Source organism: Mauremys mutica, chromosome 12, assembly GCF_020497125.1.
Source record: "Mauremys mutica isolate MM-2020 ecotype Southern chromosome 12, ASM2049712v1, whole genome shotgun sequence".
Taxonomy (NCBI): Eukaryota; Metazoa; Chordata; order Testudines; family Geoemydidae; genus Mauremys; species Mauremys mutica.
Window position 1 is genome coordinate 8,180,506 of NC_059083.1, and position 16,757 is coordinate 8,197,262.

Genomic DNA, 16,757 nt, shown 5'->3' on the forward strand with positions numbered 1-16,757 from the left:
TGTTTCAGCCCAGCTACCAATGGTCATCTCATGATGTCTCCTAAATGTTGTTATCCAAATTATCCAAATCCGCACAAAAAGAAAGGAGAGGAAAAAAGCAGAAAAGCCCTTCTTTGGGGAATCAAAAACAGCAAACGTATTTAAAGAAATTAACATTTTAATGAAGATTTTCATCTAGAAAAAAAGACATTTTCTGTTCGAAAATGTTTCGGAATGAAAAAACAGCAGCACCAAGTACTTCTGTCACCAGAGCGCTACTCAGCTGGACCTGAGAATTGGGCCATATGTTTCCACTCGCGCATCTAAATTTCCTGTGTGGTTTCACAGTCCTGAGAAGCTGCCAGGACTTCGCGTAAAGGCGGCAGCGCGTCAGTTTCACTCTTGGGGGCACTTAGTTCTCATTTCGATCTGTTTGTTTGAAGATGCAGCTCCGCTGAGTTTGGGGAAGATGGAGGACGACGAAGGGTACAAAGTACTGAACCTCCGGCCAAAGAGGGGAAACTCAGCCAGTCCGTCTCCAGACGGAGGCCAAGGTATTGACGTAGAATGTCTTCAGTTTGAGACACACCGCCTTTGAGATCTGGGTTTTTATGCCAAAGGATTCAAGGAGGGGACGAGTAGAAAACATTTTCCCTGGGTATGAGAGGCCAGGTGCTCTAGTGGGTAGGAGATCTGGGTTTGAATCCTGATTCTGAGACCTTGGGCGTCTCCTTTCCCACTCCGACCATTTGTCTGTTGTTTCCTTATTTTATAAGCTATTTGGGGCAGAGATGGCCTCTTACTAGCAACATGTACAGGGCACAGCACAATTAGGGCCCTCAATTTCAGTCGGAACCTCTTGGTGTAATTATATTACTAACATAACATACAGCTGCAGTGTTCGTGATGACGGAGTTTAGTGCCACTGGCTGTGCGGACAATACACTGGAGTAGAGAGAGGCCCAGTCTGAAAAATGATTACTTGAATCTGGACTCCGGTATTGCCGGTGCTAGATGTGCAGTTATTATGCTGGTATTGAAGAAATCCTCTTCTCAGGCAGGTTAGGTTTGCAGATTTCCAGTATTTCCTGCTGAAGTAATTTCGCAGACTATTGTTTAAAACCTCAGTTTAATTTACAATCTCACCGCCAGCCGCTGGAGCTGACAATGGTATTTCTTCTTGTTATTATTTTGTCTTTGTTTTACAATAGCGCCTAGAGATGCCATCCATGATCGGGACCTTTATGCGCTAGGTGCTGTACAGACGTATAACCAGAAACAGTCTCTCCCCTAAAGAATTTACAGCCTAAAGAGAGGATTATTTTCCCTCTGCAGATGGGGAGAAATGAGACATAGGAGATTCTACCCGATTCCAATCCCACGCTCATCACCGCAGTATCTGAGATTGACTAAAGCTGCCCAGAGTGAGACAAGGAATCTGTGGCCCTGGCCCAGCAAGGAATTAAACCCCGATCCACAGTGTTTTAACCACAAGCCCAGGCGTCCTCTGGCAACACGCTGATTGGCTGCAGGGGGAATTTTGGAACTGATATTCAGGGCTGATAACATTTACTCCTGACCTACCATCTTTCCTATTCAGAGCCCTTTGCTGGAGTTAATTAATTAATGATGATGTTTCACTAAATCTTTCATCTTCCAGAGTCTCCTCCGAGTCTCCGTTGTTATAGAATCGCTCTAGGAGCTTTGGGGGCCTGGTGTATCATTCTGACGTTAGCAGGGATTGCACTAGGCGCCTGGGGTAAGTGTCTGGGGTCCCAACCATTTTTTAAATCTATCAAATGCAGTCTGGTTTAGATAGATTTCTAGAGTGCTATCACCTTCGCTAAGTAACAGTCTAACTAGATTTGGCAGATTTCAATTGATTTTTATAATTTTGAGGGATAATATCAATGTTTATTTTTAAGTATTTTTTAAATTTTTCTCAAGTTAAAATTTCACAGTTGTGAAAAATTATGGGTATTAAGCTTTTCATATTTGTATCTATTTAAATGTTCACAGTTGTGGGAAATGATAGGGTGGCAGGACAACAGTGGGGTCAGTCAATAATTATTTAATGACAGCAGACGTTGTGATTCTAAAAGTTAAAGCTTTATAACAGTTCACACAGAAATTGTCAGTATCACATGTCAAAATATACAAGTAAAATTAGATTATCCATAAATAGTTTTTCATTAGTTTGTGTGTATTTGGTGAAGTCAAGGTTTACCGATAAAAATCAAATTCTTCCAAGCCTATGTACTACAATTTTTTCTCTAACTCAATTAATTGTACTGGGCCTTACACAGACACACAGTGAGAGACAGTCCCTGCCCCAGCTGAGATCAGGGCCCCGTTGTGCTGAGCGCTGCACAGACCCACAGGGAGAGACAGTCCCTGCCCCAGCTGAGATCAGGGCCCCGTTGTGCCGGGCTCTGCACAGACACACACAGAAAAACAGTCCCTTCCCCGAACAATTCACCATCTCGATAGACAAGACAAACAATGGAAGGCTCTGTACTCCCACATCACAGGTGGTAAACTGAGGCACAGGTGGCACACAAAGATGCAATGACCTGCCCACAGTCACAGACTGAGTCTGGGGCAGAACTGGGAATTGAAGCCACACCTCCATCCATGACCTTAACCACAAGAACCACCCTACCTCTGTCAAACACTCATCAACTTCATTGGAAATGTTGCCTGAATATGAGCCACAAACCACCCTTCCTTTCTTTTTGTCCCACCAGCTTTATCCTCTCCAAATATCCAAAAGGAAAACCCGGTACACTAGCCCTTGACAGTTTCAATTTGAAATTTAGGCTGGAGCTAGCAAGGCAGGAGAACCATAGATTCCCCCCCCCCCTAAAATATTTAAAGTCTGGTCTTCTCCCTCTCTGCCTAACTGACCCCGATCCACATTGTCTGATGCTTTATTATAGTCAGACACTGTCAGGCAATTTCCTAACCCCAGCTCTGCTGGATGCTGCTAAGTTTTCCAGGGTCCAGCTCATGAAGACCGTCTTGGAGCAGCAGGGAACGCATCCCTGGAGGAGCTGGTGTCTCACTTGAGGCAGCGTCTGTGCGACTCTGCACCCGGCAGCGCTGCAGGTAACCTCACCTCCTTCGGACAGCGGGTTGCTATGCCCATTTCACACCACCAGGAAGAAATGTCTGCACATCTCATTTCCCTTGGTAGGGTCATCAGTGGGGTTTGAACCCCAGGTCCCATAGCACAGTCTTCTACTGGGTGAGCTAAAGGAGTAACTCCAATAGCTGGCAGTAGTAGAAAGTTAGGACCAGTCCTATTTAACATATTCATTCATGATCTGGAAAAAAGGGTAAACAGTGAGGAGGCAAAATTTGCAGATGATACAAAACTACTAAAGATAGTTAGGACCCAGGCAGACTGCAAAGAGCTACATAAGGATTTCTCAAAACTGTGTGACTGGGCAACAAAATGGCAGATGAAATTCAATGTTGGTAAATGCAAAGTAATGCCCATTGGGAAACATAATCCCAACTAGACATACAAAATGATGGGGTCTAAATTAGCTGCTACCGCTCAAGAAAGAGATCTTGGAGTCGTGGATAGTTCTCTGAAAACATCCACTCAATGTGCAGCGGCTGTCAAAAAAGCAAACAGAATGCTGGGAATAATTAAGAGAGGGATAGATAATAGGACAGAAAATATCATCTTGCTTCTATATAAATCCATAGTACGCCCACATTTTGAATACTGCATGCAGATCTGGTCGCCCCATCTCAAAAAAGATATACTGGAATTGGAAAAGGTTCAGAAAAGGGCAACAAAAATTATTAGGAGTATCAGTATGGAACAGATTCCGTATGAGGAGAGATTAATAAGACTGGGACTTTTCACCTTGGAAAAGAGACGACTAAGAGGAGATATGATTGAGGTCTATAAAATCATGACTGGTGTAGAGAAAGTAGATAAAGAAGTTTTGTTCACTCCTTCTCACAACACAAGTACCAGGGATCACCCAATGAAATTAATAGGCAGCAGGTTTAAAACAAACAAAAGGAAGTATTTCTTCACACAATGCACAGTCAACCTGTGGAACTCCTTGCCAGAGGATGTTTTGAAGGCCAAGATCATAACAGGGTTCAAAAAAGAACTAGATAAATTCATAGAGGATAAGTCCATCCATGGCTATTAACCAGGATGGGCAGGGATGGTGTCCCAAGCCTCTGTTTTCCAGAAGCTGGGAATGAGCGACAGGGGATGGATCACTTGATGATCACCTGTTCTGTTCATTTCCTCTGCGGCACCTGGCATTGGCCACTGTCGGAAGACAGGAGACTGGGCTAGGTGGACCTTTGGTCTGATCCAATATGGCCACTCTTATGTTCTTATGTTAAAGTTATTCTCCTTTCTGTGGACTAGCTACTGGAGGGGGATGTGGCACACACTTTGCTAGCATAAAGTAACTGGTTTCCACTGGGAGGTTCAAAGTTCAAACTGATTCCTTGGAATATTTCTGTTGACGTTTGGCTCTGTCTAGATTTGGTGCCTACCCTGATTGGGGAGGTGGAAAGGTGGCGTGTCCAGCAGAAATATGCCATAGGCCCATAATTGTATCTTCCCCCACCAGCCCCCGTCATTTCTGCTTGGTGCGGCCTTACTGTTCAGAGTAATAACACATTGTTGGGGCCAGTTTTGTGGGTCAGATGAGACATCTAGTGGTCACTCAGGGTATTTCTCAGCCTTTGCTCACATTTTCCCAGTTTTTAGCTAGGTCCTGACCAGAAGACACCTGCTATCCCAGCCCTGCATCCCCCCTCTGCTCCAACTCTGCCAATGGCCCTCAGTCCCAAACTGCAGATCCCTGCTCTCCCAGCCTGAGCTTCCCCCCAGAATCCTCAATTCCTGCTTTTCTGTCTCTTTCCAGATGGTTCCGGGTGCAAAGTCTGCCCCCGGGACTGGCTGCCCCACAGGGACAAATGCTATTGGGTCTCTAAAGAGAGTAAGTTCTGGAGCGAGAGCTTTAAAGACTGTGAAACGAGGACGTCTCAGATGCTGGTGATCCAGGACAGGGAGGAGATGGTAAAGAAACGAAGCTGGGGGTTTAACTTTGCCTGGGGAGGTTTTGTTTATGGTTTACCAGGGATGTTGCTAACACAGCGGACGAGAGTGAATTTCAGAGGTGGAATATTTGGTTTAACAAGCTGGGCTAGACTGTCCCATGTCGCCAAACATCCTCAATGGAAAATTCCATGCACCTGATCCCCCTGCTGGTTTAAATCTGTGTCTCTCCACTGCAGGCAGTAGCAACAGCCCTACCGAGGAAGGGGCTTGTGGGTAAGTGGGAGGGACAGAGGACGTGGTCTTGCTCCAGGCTGTTGGTCTCAAGAGCCATAGGAAAATTTCACTGACTCTTCCCCCCCACACATGCTCCTGCTTCTGGCCTATCTCTGTGCTTTCCTCTATAAGAGGGCTCAGAGATGGGAATCTGTTGGAGTTATAAATATATGGAGATATATGTATCACATAGAACTGGAAGGGACCTTGAGAGGTCATGGAATCCAGCCCTCTGCCTTCACTAGCAGGACCAAGTACTGATTTTTGCCCCAGATCCCTAAGTGGCCCCCTCAAGGATTGAACTCACAACCCTAGCTTTAGCAGGCCAGTGCTCAAACCACTGAGCTATCCCTCCCCCAAATGATATAGTTATAGTGGTGTGGACGCCAGCGTATGGTGCTGTGTAAAGTCACTGCTCCACCACTGCATCCAGCTACATCTTTCCAGTCCCATGGAGCTCTCAACAAGATGGGGTTCCCATGGGGCATGAGGAGAACACAAGAACCCAGAGAATTATATTCGCCCTGATGCATCTGTCTCACACTTGGCAGGAGTTCATACAGAACATTACTCAAGGGATAAATCTTGTTTGGATTGGACTCACCATTAAATCGCCAGAGAAGAAATGGACCTGGGTGGACACTTCCCCATTAGATCAAAGTCTGTGAGTGTTTGTAAGTTGTTACTGATTAACATGAGGTAGAAAACTTGTAGCTGTGTTGGTCCCAGGATTTGAGCGAGAGAAGGTGGGTGAGGTAATATCTTTTACTGGACCAATTTCTGTTGGCGAAAGGTCTTCTTCATCCTCAAGAATTAGCAATTGCTAAACTCATTCCTTCTTATGCCTCTACCTCCCCCTCATGGATGCAGGAAGAATGTAACAGAGCTACGCAAAAACTTTCCGCCAAAACCATTTTTTTGGCAAAAAAAATAGATTCCGTGACACCAAAATGTTCTGCAAATTCATGTAAGCTCCACCGAATTGTTCATTTCAGAAAATCAATTGATTGATCAATCAATCAAAGCGTTCAATTTAGACATTTTCAAAACACTGGGGAATGGTAGATAATGAAGGTCACTGATTCAGAGCGATCTAGCTCGTCTGTTAAACTGGGCGCAAGCAAACAATATGCGTTTTAGTACGGCTAAATGTAAATGTATACATCTAGGAACAAAGAACGCAGGCCCTACTTACAGGATGGGGGACTCTATCCTGGGAAGCAGGGACTCTGAAAAAGCTTTGGGGGTTGTGGTGAATAATCAGCTGAATATGAGCTTCATGCTGTGGCCAAAGAGTTACAGCGATGCTGGGATGCATAAACAGGGGAATCTCAAGTAGGAGTAGAGAGGTTTTTTTACCTCTGGATTTGGCACTGCGCAACAGTGGCAGGAATCCTGTGTCCAGTTCTGGTGGCCACAATTCAAGTAGGATGTTGATAAATTGGAGAGGGTGCAGAGAAGAGCCACGAAAATGATTAAATGGTTAGAATACCTGCCTTATAATGCTAGACTCAAAGAGCTTCATCTATTTAGCTTAATAAAGAGACGGTTAAGGGGTGACTTGATTACTGTCTATATGTATCTACATGGGAAACAAATATTTAATAATCGGATCTTCAATCGACCAGAGAGAGGTATAACATGATCCTGTGCTTTGAAGCTGAACCTAGACACATTCAGACCGGAAATAAGGTGTAAATTTTTCACAGTGAGAGTGATTAACCATTGGAACAATTTACCAAGGGTCTTGGTGGATTCTCTATCACTGGCAATTTTTAAATGAAGATTGAATGCTTTCCTAAAAATCTGCTCTAGGAATTATTTTGGGGCAGGTCTCGGGCCTGTGTTATACCGGAGGTCAGACTAAGTGATCACAATGGTACTTTCTACCCGCGGAATCTATGAAAACAAAATATCCATTTTTCGGCTTGAAATTACTTTTCATTTAAAAATTCTCTTTATGTTTTTAAAATTGAAAAAACGTCTTAAAATGGTCAAAATCGAAACAGAACATGTTTAGTTGGATCCCAAATGACATTTTAAAAATTTTATTTTATGATTCGCCAAAAATCTCAATAAGTTTTGGTTTCGGTCCAGCAAGAAACAAATTTTTTGTGTGTGGACGAAATTGCCAACAAACCGGAAAATCATTATTCACCCAGCGCCAACTGCAAGTCACACTTGGAGCCATAATCTTGACACGATCAGTTGTAAGATATTTAGTGGCTGAACTTGGCGATATTCTGAACAAAACAAACCCTCAACCATGCTTGTAGCTGATTCCATCACTTCACACTAACTCCACAGATATTTTAGACTTGAGTGACAAACAGGTGACGCTCCTGAAATCTTCTTATATCGATAGTAATAAATCACATTTTAAATCACAGATCTTTTGCAGGTTCCCAGTATCTGGCTCTGCTGAAGGAAACAGCTGTGGGATGATCAGAAGGAATCGGATTAATTCTGAATCTTGCAACACCGAATTCAAGTGGGTTTGTCAGATGGAAGCCATCCTGCTATAAACCTGGTGGTCCCTGCTTGGAAAAAATGAACGCTTTGTATTTTAGTATATGGGCAGTGATGAGTTTTACGACTTGGAGTTATACATTTTAAGCCCACGGCTTGATCACCATGTGGTTTTGAAAAGGGAGGAGAAAAAATATTTCCAAATGTAAGCGGGTGAAATGGCTTTCTTCTAGAGGGAGGCTGGTCTTGTGGGGTGGGATTCAGGAGATCTGGGATGATCCTTTGTGACCTTCTTAACAGTGAGCGTGATTAACCATTTGAACAACGACCAAAGGAAGTGTTGGATTCTCCATCTCTTGATGCCTTGACTGGCTGCCTTCTGGAAGATGTATGTTGGCCAAACACAAGTTATGCTTTAACCAAACACAAGTAACTGGGCAGGGGAAATTTAATGGCTTGTATTATATAGGAGGTCAGACTAGATAAGCTAACGGTCTATGAAACTATCTTCTAAAGCACCTAAGTCACCCCGGAGTAACAATAATCAAACTGTGGCATTCCCAGTCCGCGAGACATCCTGACATTTCAGAATTTCCTTTTGTCCAGAATTGGAATGAAAAGTCAACATTTCCTGTGAAACAAAGTAAATTGTTTGGGGACTATCAAGAGAGCCTTCTTAAAGTGCTTCACTTTGGCTTCTATATTAGACTATAAACGTCAAAACGAAGTGCTTCTATAATGTTTCATTGAAAATTTTGATGAAATTAATCTGTTCCAGCAAAATATTTTAAATTTTGTCAAATCAGCATTTTCTGGGGGGAAACTCCAGCGAGTAGTAGACTGACAGGGAGCCCAGGAAAAGTCAATGCTCTGTAACAGAACAAGGAAGCACCTAAAGGTAGCCCAAAGGGGACGGAGAACTGAGCCCAGAAGGTGGGCTAAAGAGGAGCCCAAAAGGCGCAGAACCACCTTTTGTTGGCTTGAACTTTTGTTACCCAGGAAGGGGTTAAATTTGTGTAGTGACTTCGCTGCAAGACGGAGTGAAATCGCCAACACAGATCCCTGTGCTGAAGGCCAAGAAGACTTGCCTCAGAGGTGGAAACTGACTCTAAGGCAGGGTTCACCTGCAGAGGCATGCTCCACAGAAGGGGGCATGATGGGGCAGTCATGCCCTGTGATAGTCTGTTTCTTAAAGCCCCAGCTCCTGGACTCATGTGATTATAGGATGATCTCAGCTTGAATTAAAACAACAGCAATTCTCTAGCCCAGTGAAGGGCAACCTGCAGCCCACAGGCCGCATGTGGCCCATCAAGCCATGAGACATTTTGTTGACATTGACCATCCGCAGGCACCGCTCCCCGCGCCGCCGCTTCCCAGGGCTCCCATTGGCCAGGAACAGAGAACCGCAGCCACTAGCAGCTGCAGGGGGAGGTGCCTGCAGATGGTCAACATCAGCAAAAGGTCTCACGGCCCGCCAGCAGATTACTCTGACGGGTCACAGCTGCCCACCACTACTCTAGCCCCTGTGATTGTGACATAACGCTTGAAAACAGGGCCCCCTGAAGGTTCAAAACCCAGAAGTCAAATAAAAAGGACCCCCTTTTTTGGTTTTTTGGTTTTTTTAATAAAGTCTCATGGTTTTTAAATCACACACATGATTTTCAGGACTGTTTTGACTCCTGATTTGTGAATATTTGGGACTGGTGATAGTGGCTAACAGACTCTTGTGAATACAATCCTGCTTTGTTCTGGATTATTGTGTTGATCTAAAGGTCCATATGATCACTCTGTTTTAGTAGTAGTAGTAGTACTGTAGTAACGCCTCGGTCATGGACTAGGACCCCACTGTGCTAGGGGCTGTACAAACACAGCACACAAAGATGGCCCCTACCCCAAAGAGTATATAAACAGAGGGTGAAGTTCCGGTCCCCTTGATATTAACAGCAAAAGTCCCATTGACCTCAGTGGGGCTAGGATTTCACTCCGAACCCTACATTCATGACAACACGCTGCTCATGCTTTCGATCCAGTTCTTTTTATGGGCTCGTAGCCTGGAATTGCTGGGGCTCAGAGGTCACAGAAACGAGCAATGTGTAAATACTTAGGGCAGTGGGGTAATATGCTTCCGCTCAGCCATTACTGCCTTAATGAATAACCAAGATAAAAAACATTTCAAGGAGCATATATAGGTGCGCACACACACCCTTTCCAGGAGAGTCAGTAAAGGGCTGGACAAGGTGAGAGGGGGACGGTGCGAGAGCCATAGAGGGCAGGATAGGGAGGGGACGGGGGGCTGTGTGGGTCAGAGGAGCAGCATGGGAAGAGGACAGGGGGCCGCATGGCAGTCATGGAAGGCAGGATGGGAAAGGGACGGAAGAACAACATGGGTGTCCACAAAGGGCAGCCCTGTAGACCGTTTATCACTGGAGATGCTGTACGAAATTAAGAACCCAGCTTGACTCTCAGATCCCAGAGGCGAGCTTGTGGTGCTGGCAGCTAATGGGGGGGTGAGGGAAGGGAGGAAACCCCAGCAGCATCTGTTTACTTGTAAAATGAGCCCATCTGATCTGGAGACACCAAGAGATGATAAATCAGTACTCCTAAGAGGCAGGTTTTTTGCTCTCGGTTTTCAGAGTCCAACTGTGATTTAAGTCCTTCATTTCTGGCATCCCCCCTGCATGTCCATGTTACTTTCCCTTCATCCCTGTTACGCATACGGTTTGTTGCAGATCCAGCTTCTCACGGTGTAGCACCTTGAAGAGCTGACAGCAGTCTCCGTCAGAAATGCACAGTTTGCATCTCCTCTGACTTCAGACCTGGAAAGAACAGCAAGATGTGGCCTGTAAGCACCCCGCATGGCCCTGCCTCAGTTTCCCTCCGAGGTTCCTGGAAATCAGCCACTCAGCACAAAAGTCTTTAAAATCGTATCACCCGCTTCTTGGGGTCTAATGTATTGAACATAGTCCGGCTCCCAAAGTCAGCCTCCTTTCGCCCACCCCTCTAGGTTCAAGGTTTCCATAGCCCTGCTTCCTGGGACTGTTCAAGTCGGCCTCTCCAGCCTGCACACACACGCTACCCTTTAGACCAGGGTTTCACGGCTCTCTTTCCAAGGACCAGATGCTGGCTGAGTGCTTTTTCCAGCAGCTCAGCCTCTGATTCACCCAAAGCCTCACCCTTATCACCTGATTGGGTCACATGACCTCCATTTTCCCCCACCCAGGAGAGTTGACTGCGTCACAGGCGGGGCTGAGACCCATGTCCCCTTAAAGGGCCAGCCACCCAGCGATTTGGCCAAGGCATTATTCTACGACGCGGGCCCCGATCACACACACAGCCCGTGGCAAAGCCGGGCATGGAAACCAGACCTCCTGAGTTCCAGCTTTAAACACAGCCCAGCCTGACTCAGCGTTCCAGATGAACAAAGAAACTCACAGGTTGCTGAATTTGGTGCCATCTGCCCATTTCCAGTGATGATCGGAGCCCCTCCGGAGACCAATCCACGGATCTGTGGCGCCTTTATATCGCAGCACGAAATCCTTCCGGTGATAAAGAAGCAAAGAGGAAGCTCGTTATGTTCAGTGACTGCACACAGCATCAATCCACCCCACCCTTGTAGAAGACTATAGGTCCATCACTCTATCTAGGCCCATTCCTGAGCATAACGTGGTTTGGTTTTGTGGAAAATGTCACAATGTCGCAAAGATCCGGCCTTCCTTCAGTCGCTCATTCTATTCAAAAGCGGTGTTGCAGGCTCTTCAGCCTCGTCACCAGATGGACAAAAGTAACCCAGCGCACCGTGCTCTCAAACTCTCCAGCAACTCGCAAAGGGGACTGTTTCCTGACCCTAGCTGGTGCCACATCCGGGGCCACCCCAGAGATCTGTGGGCTCACAGGACTGAACAAGATCTAGGAACTTCACCACACTACACCTGGTGCGACGCCAGCTACCACAGGCACTCAGACTGGTGCAACGGTCTTTAGTAGACTGCATGTCTAATGATGACGACGATTATGAATGTACGTCTACATTTTAGAGCAGGGAAAAATGGAAGTTCCATCTGGTGGAAAATTCTGAATTTTAGTTTTCTCCTGAATCAGGAGAAAAAGTTGAAAGTTCGAAATTTTTCATGGAATGAAATACTGCATTTTGGGAAAATCTGAATGTTCCATTTCAGCCTCATCAAACTGATAATTTTCCATCAAAAACTCTAAATTGACAAATTCTAGCAAAATATTTCGATGACCCAGCATTTCCCAACTGTTCCGTTTGACAATTTGTGACCTGCTCTAATATATTTCTACAACGCACCATGGATGTGCTTTGGTGCTTTGCAAAAGTAATTAGTCATTAGTGCTGATCCTGAGGAGCTATTTGGATTATAAGATCTTTGCAGCAGAGATTGTCTCTCGCGGTGTGTCCGTGCAGCGCCTTGCACGACGGGGCCCTGATCTCTGCGGTGGCCTCTAGACGCTAATAAATAATATCAGCTTTTCAGACAAAATAAACCACTTGGGATCAACGTGCGACAGGAAGCCAAAATGCTTTTTGTGGGGAATAAGTGGCAATGACTCCCATGCAGGGATGGAGCTCCTCTTCAGAGCTCTCTCTGGCAGACACCTTTTTGCTGCTCAGCGGCCCTTGCACTGTTTAGCTACTGTGAAGGAAGCAGCTGTGTAGATTATTATGTACATGCACATGGGAGAGGAGCCTGGTTTGTTTACGGGGCTGAGGAAGGATCTGACTGCTCTCTATAAATACATCAGGGGATAGACTCATAGACTCATAGACTTTAAGGTCAGAAGGGACCATTATGATCATCTAGTCTGACCTCCTGCACAACGCAGGCCATACAATCTCACCCATCCACTTCTATAACAAACCCCTAACCTATGTCTGAGTTATTGAAGTCCTCAAATTGTGGTTTGAAGACCTCAAGCTGCAGAGAATCCTCCAGCAAGTGACCTGTGCCCCATGCTGCAGAGGAGAAAGGGAAGGAGAAAAAGCTAGCGAAGCTCAAGGAGAATGTTGGCACAAGAACAAATGGGGATAAACTGGCCACGAATAAATTCAGGCTGGAAATTAGAAGTAGGTTGCTACCCATCAAGGGGGGAGGTTCTGGAACAGCTGACCAATAGCAGAAGGAGCGGGGCAAACACCCTAACTAGTTTGAAGATGGAGCTTGATAAGTTCATTAACAAATGGGGTTGCCTGCGATAGCAGGTACTGGACTCAGTGACCCTGCCTGTCTTATGTCCCTATAAAGAGAGACAGCTGCCACCCCAAGAGCTCACAGACAAGACAGACACCAGTGAAGATTATTAACCCCATTTTACAGAGGGGGAACTGAGGCCCCGGAGAGATCAAGATTTTCAGACGTAACTAGTAATTTTTGGGTGCCCATCGTGAGAAGCCTTAAAGGGCTCTGACTTTTAGAGAGCGGGAGCTCAGCAATTTCTTAAAATCAGGCCCCCTGAAGCCATCTGGTATTAGGCACCCAAAAAATTACCCATCACTTTAGAAAATCTTAGCAATAGACTTATAATGGGAACTGCCTTTCAACTTACACTCAGCCATGACGACACAGATGCTAGTTTTGAATCTAGCTGCTGAAACTTCCATGCTGTTTGGCTTCTTTACCACTACAGGGACCAGAAGCTATTATGAGCTCCAGGGCTGGAACCCTGGAATGAGTCAGCCACTAGCATTCCAAACCTAGAACCCTGGAATGAGCCAGTCACTAGCACTGCAATCCCAGAACCCTGGAATGAATTGGTCACTAGCATTCCAATCCTGGAACGAGTCAGTCACTAGCATTCTAAACCCGGAACCCCGGAATGAGACAATCACAAGGATTCCAAACCCAGAACCCCGGAATGAGACACTAACATTCCAAACCTAGAACCCTGGAATGAGCCAGTCACTAGCACTGCAATCCCAGAACCCTGGAATGAATTGGTCACTAGCATTCCAATCCTGGAACAAGTCAGTCACTAGCATTCCAAACCTGGAACCCTGGAATAAGTCAGTCACTAGCATTCCAAACGCAGAACCCCAGAATGAGACACTAACATTCCAAACCTAGAACCAAGGAATGAGTCAGCCACTAGCATTTCAATCCTAGAATGAGTCAGTCACTAGCATTCCAAACCTGGAACAAGTCAGTCACCAGCATTCCAAACCTGGAACCCCAAAATGAGTCAATCACTAGCATTGCAATCCTAGTCTATTGAGATTGCCATAAAGAACAAATCAGTTTCTTCCTTACCAGGTCCTGCCGGGAGTCAATCACAGCCAGGGAGGCACCGAGGGCAGAGCAGTGGCTCTGGCTGTAGGTCCAGTTCCCTTCAGCCTCTGAGAAATAGTAGCATTTCCCTCGGTATCCAATCCAGCCATCCAAACACGACGGGGTGGAACAGTTCATTGGACATGAGGCAGCGTTGTAGAGTGGACAAGACTGCTGGGTTTTAAATGCCATCACTGGAAAGGAGAAAGAAAGAAACTGATTCTCTCCTGCCTCACTTCTCTGTGTCACAGGGGCACGAATCAAAAGAAGACCCCCCCAGATTTAGACTCTTCAGTGTCTGGTTGCTGGCTGGAGAGCAACTGATAGGAAAGATCAGAAGGGATATCATCTCTGTGCTTGGTTTACCCGTCTTTAAATGGGAGATGATAACTGGAGCCTGCCGGGAATTTTTTAACAAAACGCGTTTTCAACTGGAAAATGCCAATTTGTCAAAACTGAAACTTTTCACCGAAACAGATTGGTTTTGTTGGGAAGGTTTCTCGGGTCCAGGGGGGATTATGGGGATCAAAACAAGACACAGAGATGCCCCAGAGTAGCCAATTGGTTAGGGCACTTTCACAGGCTTGCTGGCCCCTTTAAGGGGAGTCTAGGCCCAAGCTACTGGTAAGGAGCTAAATTAAGGGGAATGAGCCTATCTAGGCAGTTAATGGAATAACAAGCACATAGGCCAGATAAAAAGCCATCGAGGGCTCTGCTGAGGGGGAAGAACTCCAGAGACTCCAAGCCAGGATTGGGAAATACAAACCCCAAAGACGAGGGTCGTGCAACCCCCTGAGCCCAAAGGGAGAGACTTTAGTTCAAGTTTCTTTGGATGTAATAAAGTAGAACCACAGCCGGGAAATTTTGCCTCACACCTTTTTGGACTGTGTGGAGTTCTCAAGAGGCCCTGAGAGACAGGAAACCGAGACAAGGTCCCTGCAAGGCCACACCTGACTTCTACGGGCACTGGTCTGGGAGGTGGGAAACGCGGGTTCAAGTCTTTGCTGAGAATCAGGAAGACCTGGACGTTGAACCTGGCTCCCTACCCATCGGGTTATTGAGTCGGTCTCTGACTGAGGAGGAGAAAAATTCTAAACACTCAACATTTTTCATGGAAATTCAGTTCTGTCTCCAGGCCAGCTCTACTCATGAGGCAAATGGGGATAATAATGCTGCTCTAACTCAAAGGGGTGGGGGAATGCTGTCACGATGAGGGCTAGACAGGGGGAAGCTCGGAAGACAGGATGCAGGTTTGTAACCGCCCCATGCAGAGAACAAATACTGAGCTAAGCAAAAGGCTGTTTACTCACCTATCAAAGAAATGAGAAGTGCAGCTTCAACTACAATTCTAATCCAGCGTCTAAGAAATCTGAGATATGCAGATTTGCCCCCTGGAAGAGAAAAAGCCATTAGTATCCAAATATCTAGCAGAGCTAGCCATGCATCAGACTTGCCCAAATTTAATTTAATTGCTTTAATTTGCAGTTACAGTTGCCGTACAACATCCCCCACCTCTTCTAAAAAGGGGAACGAGAAGTTAAAGCTCTAGACAGGCTTCCACTGGGCGATATTTATTGCTGATCTAATCTTGATAGCCGCCAACCTCTTGCCATCTCCACTGGCTAAAGCAGGGTCTGGTTCATTTCAGACATCTTTCAGGATCCCTTAGTCAAGTAGTTGTCCAACTTTGCTCTGACGGCCCTTGCTGGTCGTCTGCAGAGAGCTGGGTGGTCACATGGCACTGGCTCCTCTTCCTTGTTTCCAGCTACTAAAGTACATGTGGTTAAGGCACTAGAATGGGACTCGGGACACTGGACACAATTCCCAGCTCTACTACTGAGTCCCTGTGCGTCCTTGGATACGTCACATATCCTTTGTGATTTCACTCCCCAGCTGTAAAATAGGCAGCTAGAAGTACAAAGAAGGCATCTATTTTCAAAGCAGTGGGCACAAATAGCTGAGACTGAAGCCTACGTGACTACTAACCTGCTGAAAATTAAGCATTAATTTAAGTGTTAGTAGGATTGGGGCCTTCAGACCGAAAACAAAAGAAGATAAGTCTGGCTATTCAGGTGTTCCTGGTGTTTCTGTATAGGTTAAATTTCAAGGGCTGTTGCTTGGAGTATCTTGGCACCTCTGGCTGGTCCTGCTTCCAGGTGCATTCAGCACCCACAGCTCACACAGTGGAAGTTGTGAGTTCTCAGAACCTCTGAAAAATTGGCTATTCAAACCTTCCCAGACACTCAGGGTCTAATCCTTTAAAACATGCTTCACTCCCCATGTCCCCAGAAAGAAAGAGGAAGGAATGGCCAGCAGATTACTGTTTTCAATCAAGTTGCAACATTGCACCTTTTCAGAATGAGAATTAGTTTTCTCCATCTTTCCTCTTCGTCTGGGAAGCGAGCTGTTTGTGTGTCCCAACCAACTCTTTCACTGATATAGAATTACTCCCGATCAGCTGTGACAGTCCTGGCTCCAGGTTCTTTTCTTCCTAAGGTTTCTCCACTTGAGTTATAGTCTGCTCTGTTCTTATACCAGAGGATGAAAGAAAACAGACACGAGTTCACTGGATGAAATTAATTTAAACTTTCAAGACAAATAAATTGAAATACTTTAGGCAGCATAGACTCATAAAGAGCTGGAAGGAACCTCAAGAGGTCATCTAGTCCATCCCCGCATGCTGAGGCAGGAATAAGTAAACCTAG

The 16,757-nt window shown here is 45.8% G+C and overlaps 1 protein-coding gene and 1 pseudogene across 1 annotated transcript; one reads left to right on the forward strand and one right to left on the reverse strand.

Annotated features, from left to right (window-relative positions):
* The first annotated feature begins 448 nt into the window (after nucleotides 1-448).
* LOC123345858 (killer cell lectin-like receptor subfamily B member 1B allele C) lies at nucleotides 449-5,967 on the forward strand. Its single transcript, XM_044982918.1, has 4 exons — nucleotides 449-533; nucleotides 2,971-3,087; nucleotides 4,890-5,044; nucleotides 5,851-5,967. Exons 1-4 carry the CDS (start codon nucleotides 449-451, stop codon nucleotides 5,965-5,967), a joined length of 474 nt encoding a protein of 157 aa, XP_044838853.1.
* A 3,424-nt stretch (nucleotides 5,968-9,391) lies between these two features.
* Nucleotides 9,392-15,923, reverse strand: LOC123344976 (annotated as a pseudogene).
* Nucleotides 15,924-16,757: the final 834 nt, after the last annotated feature.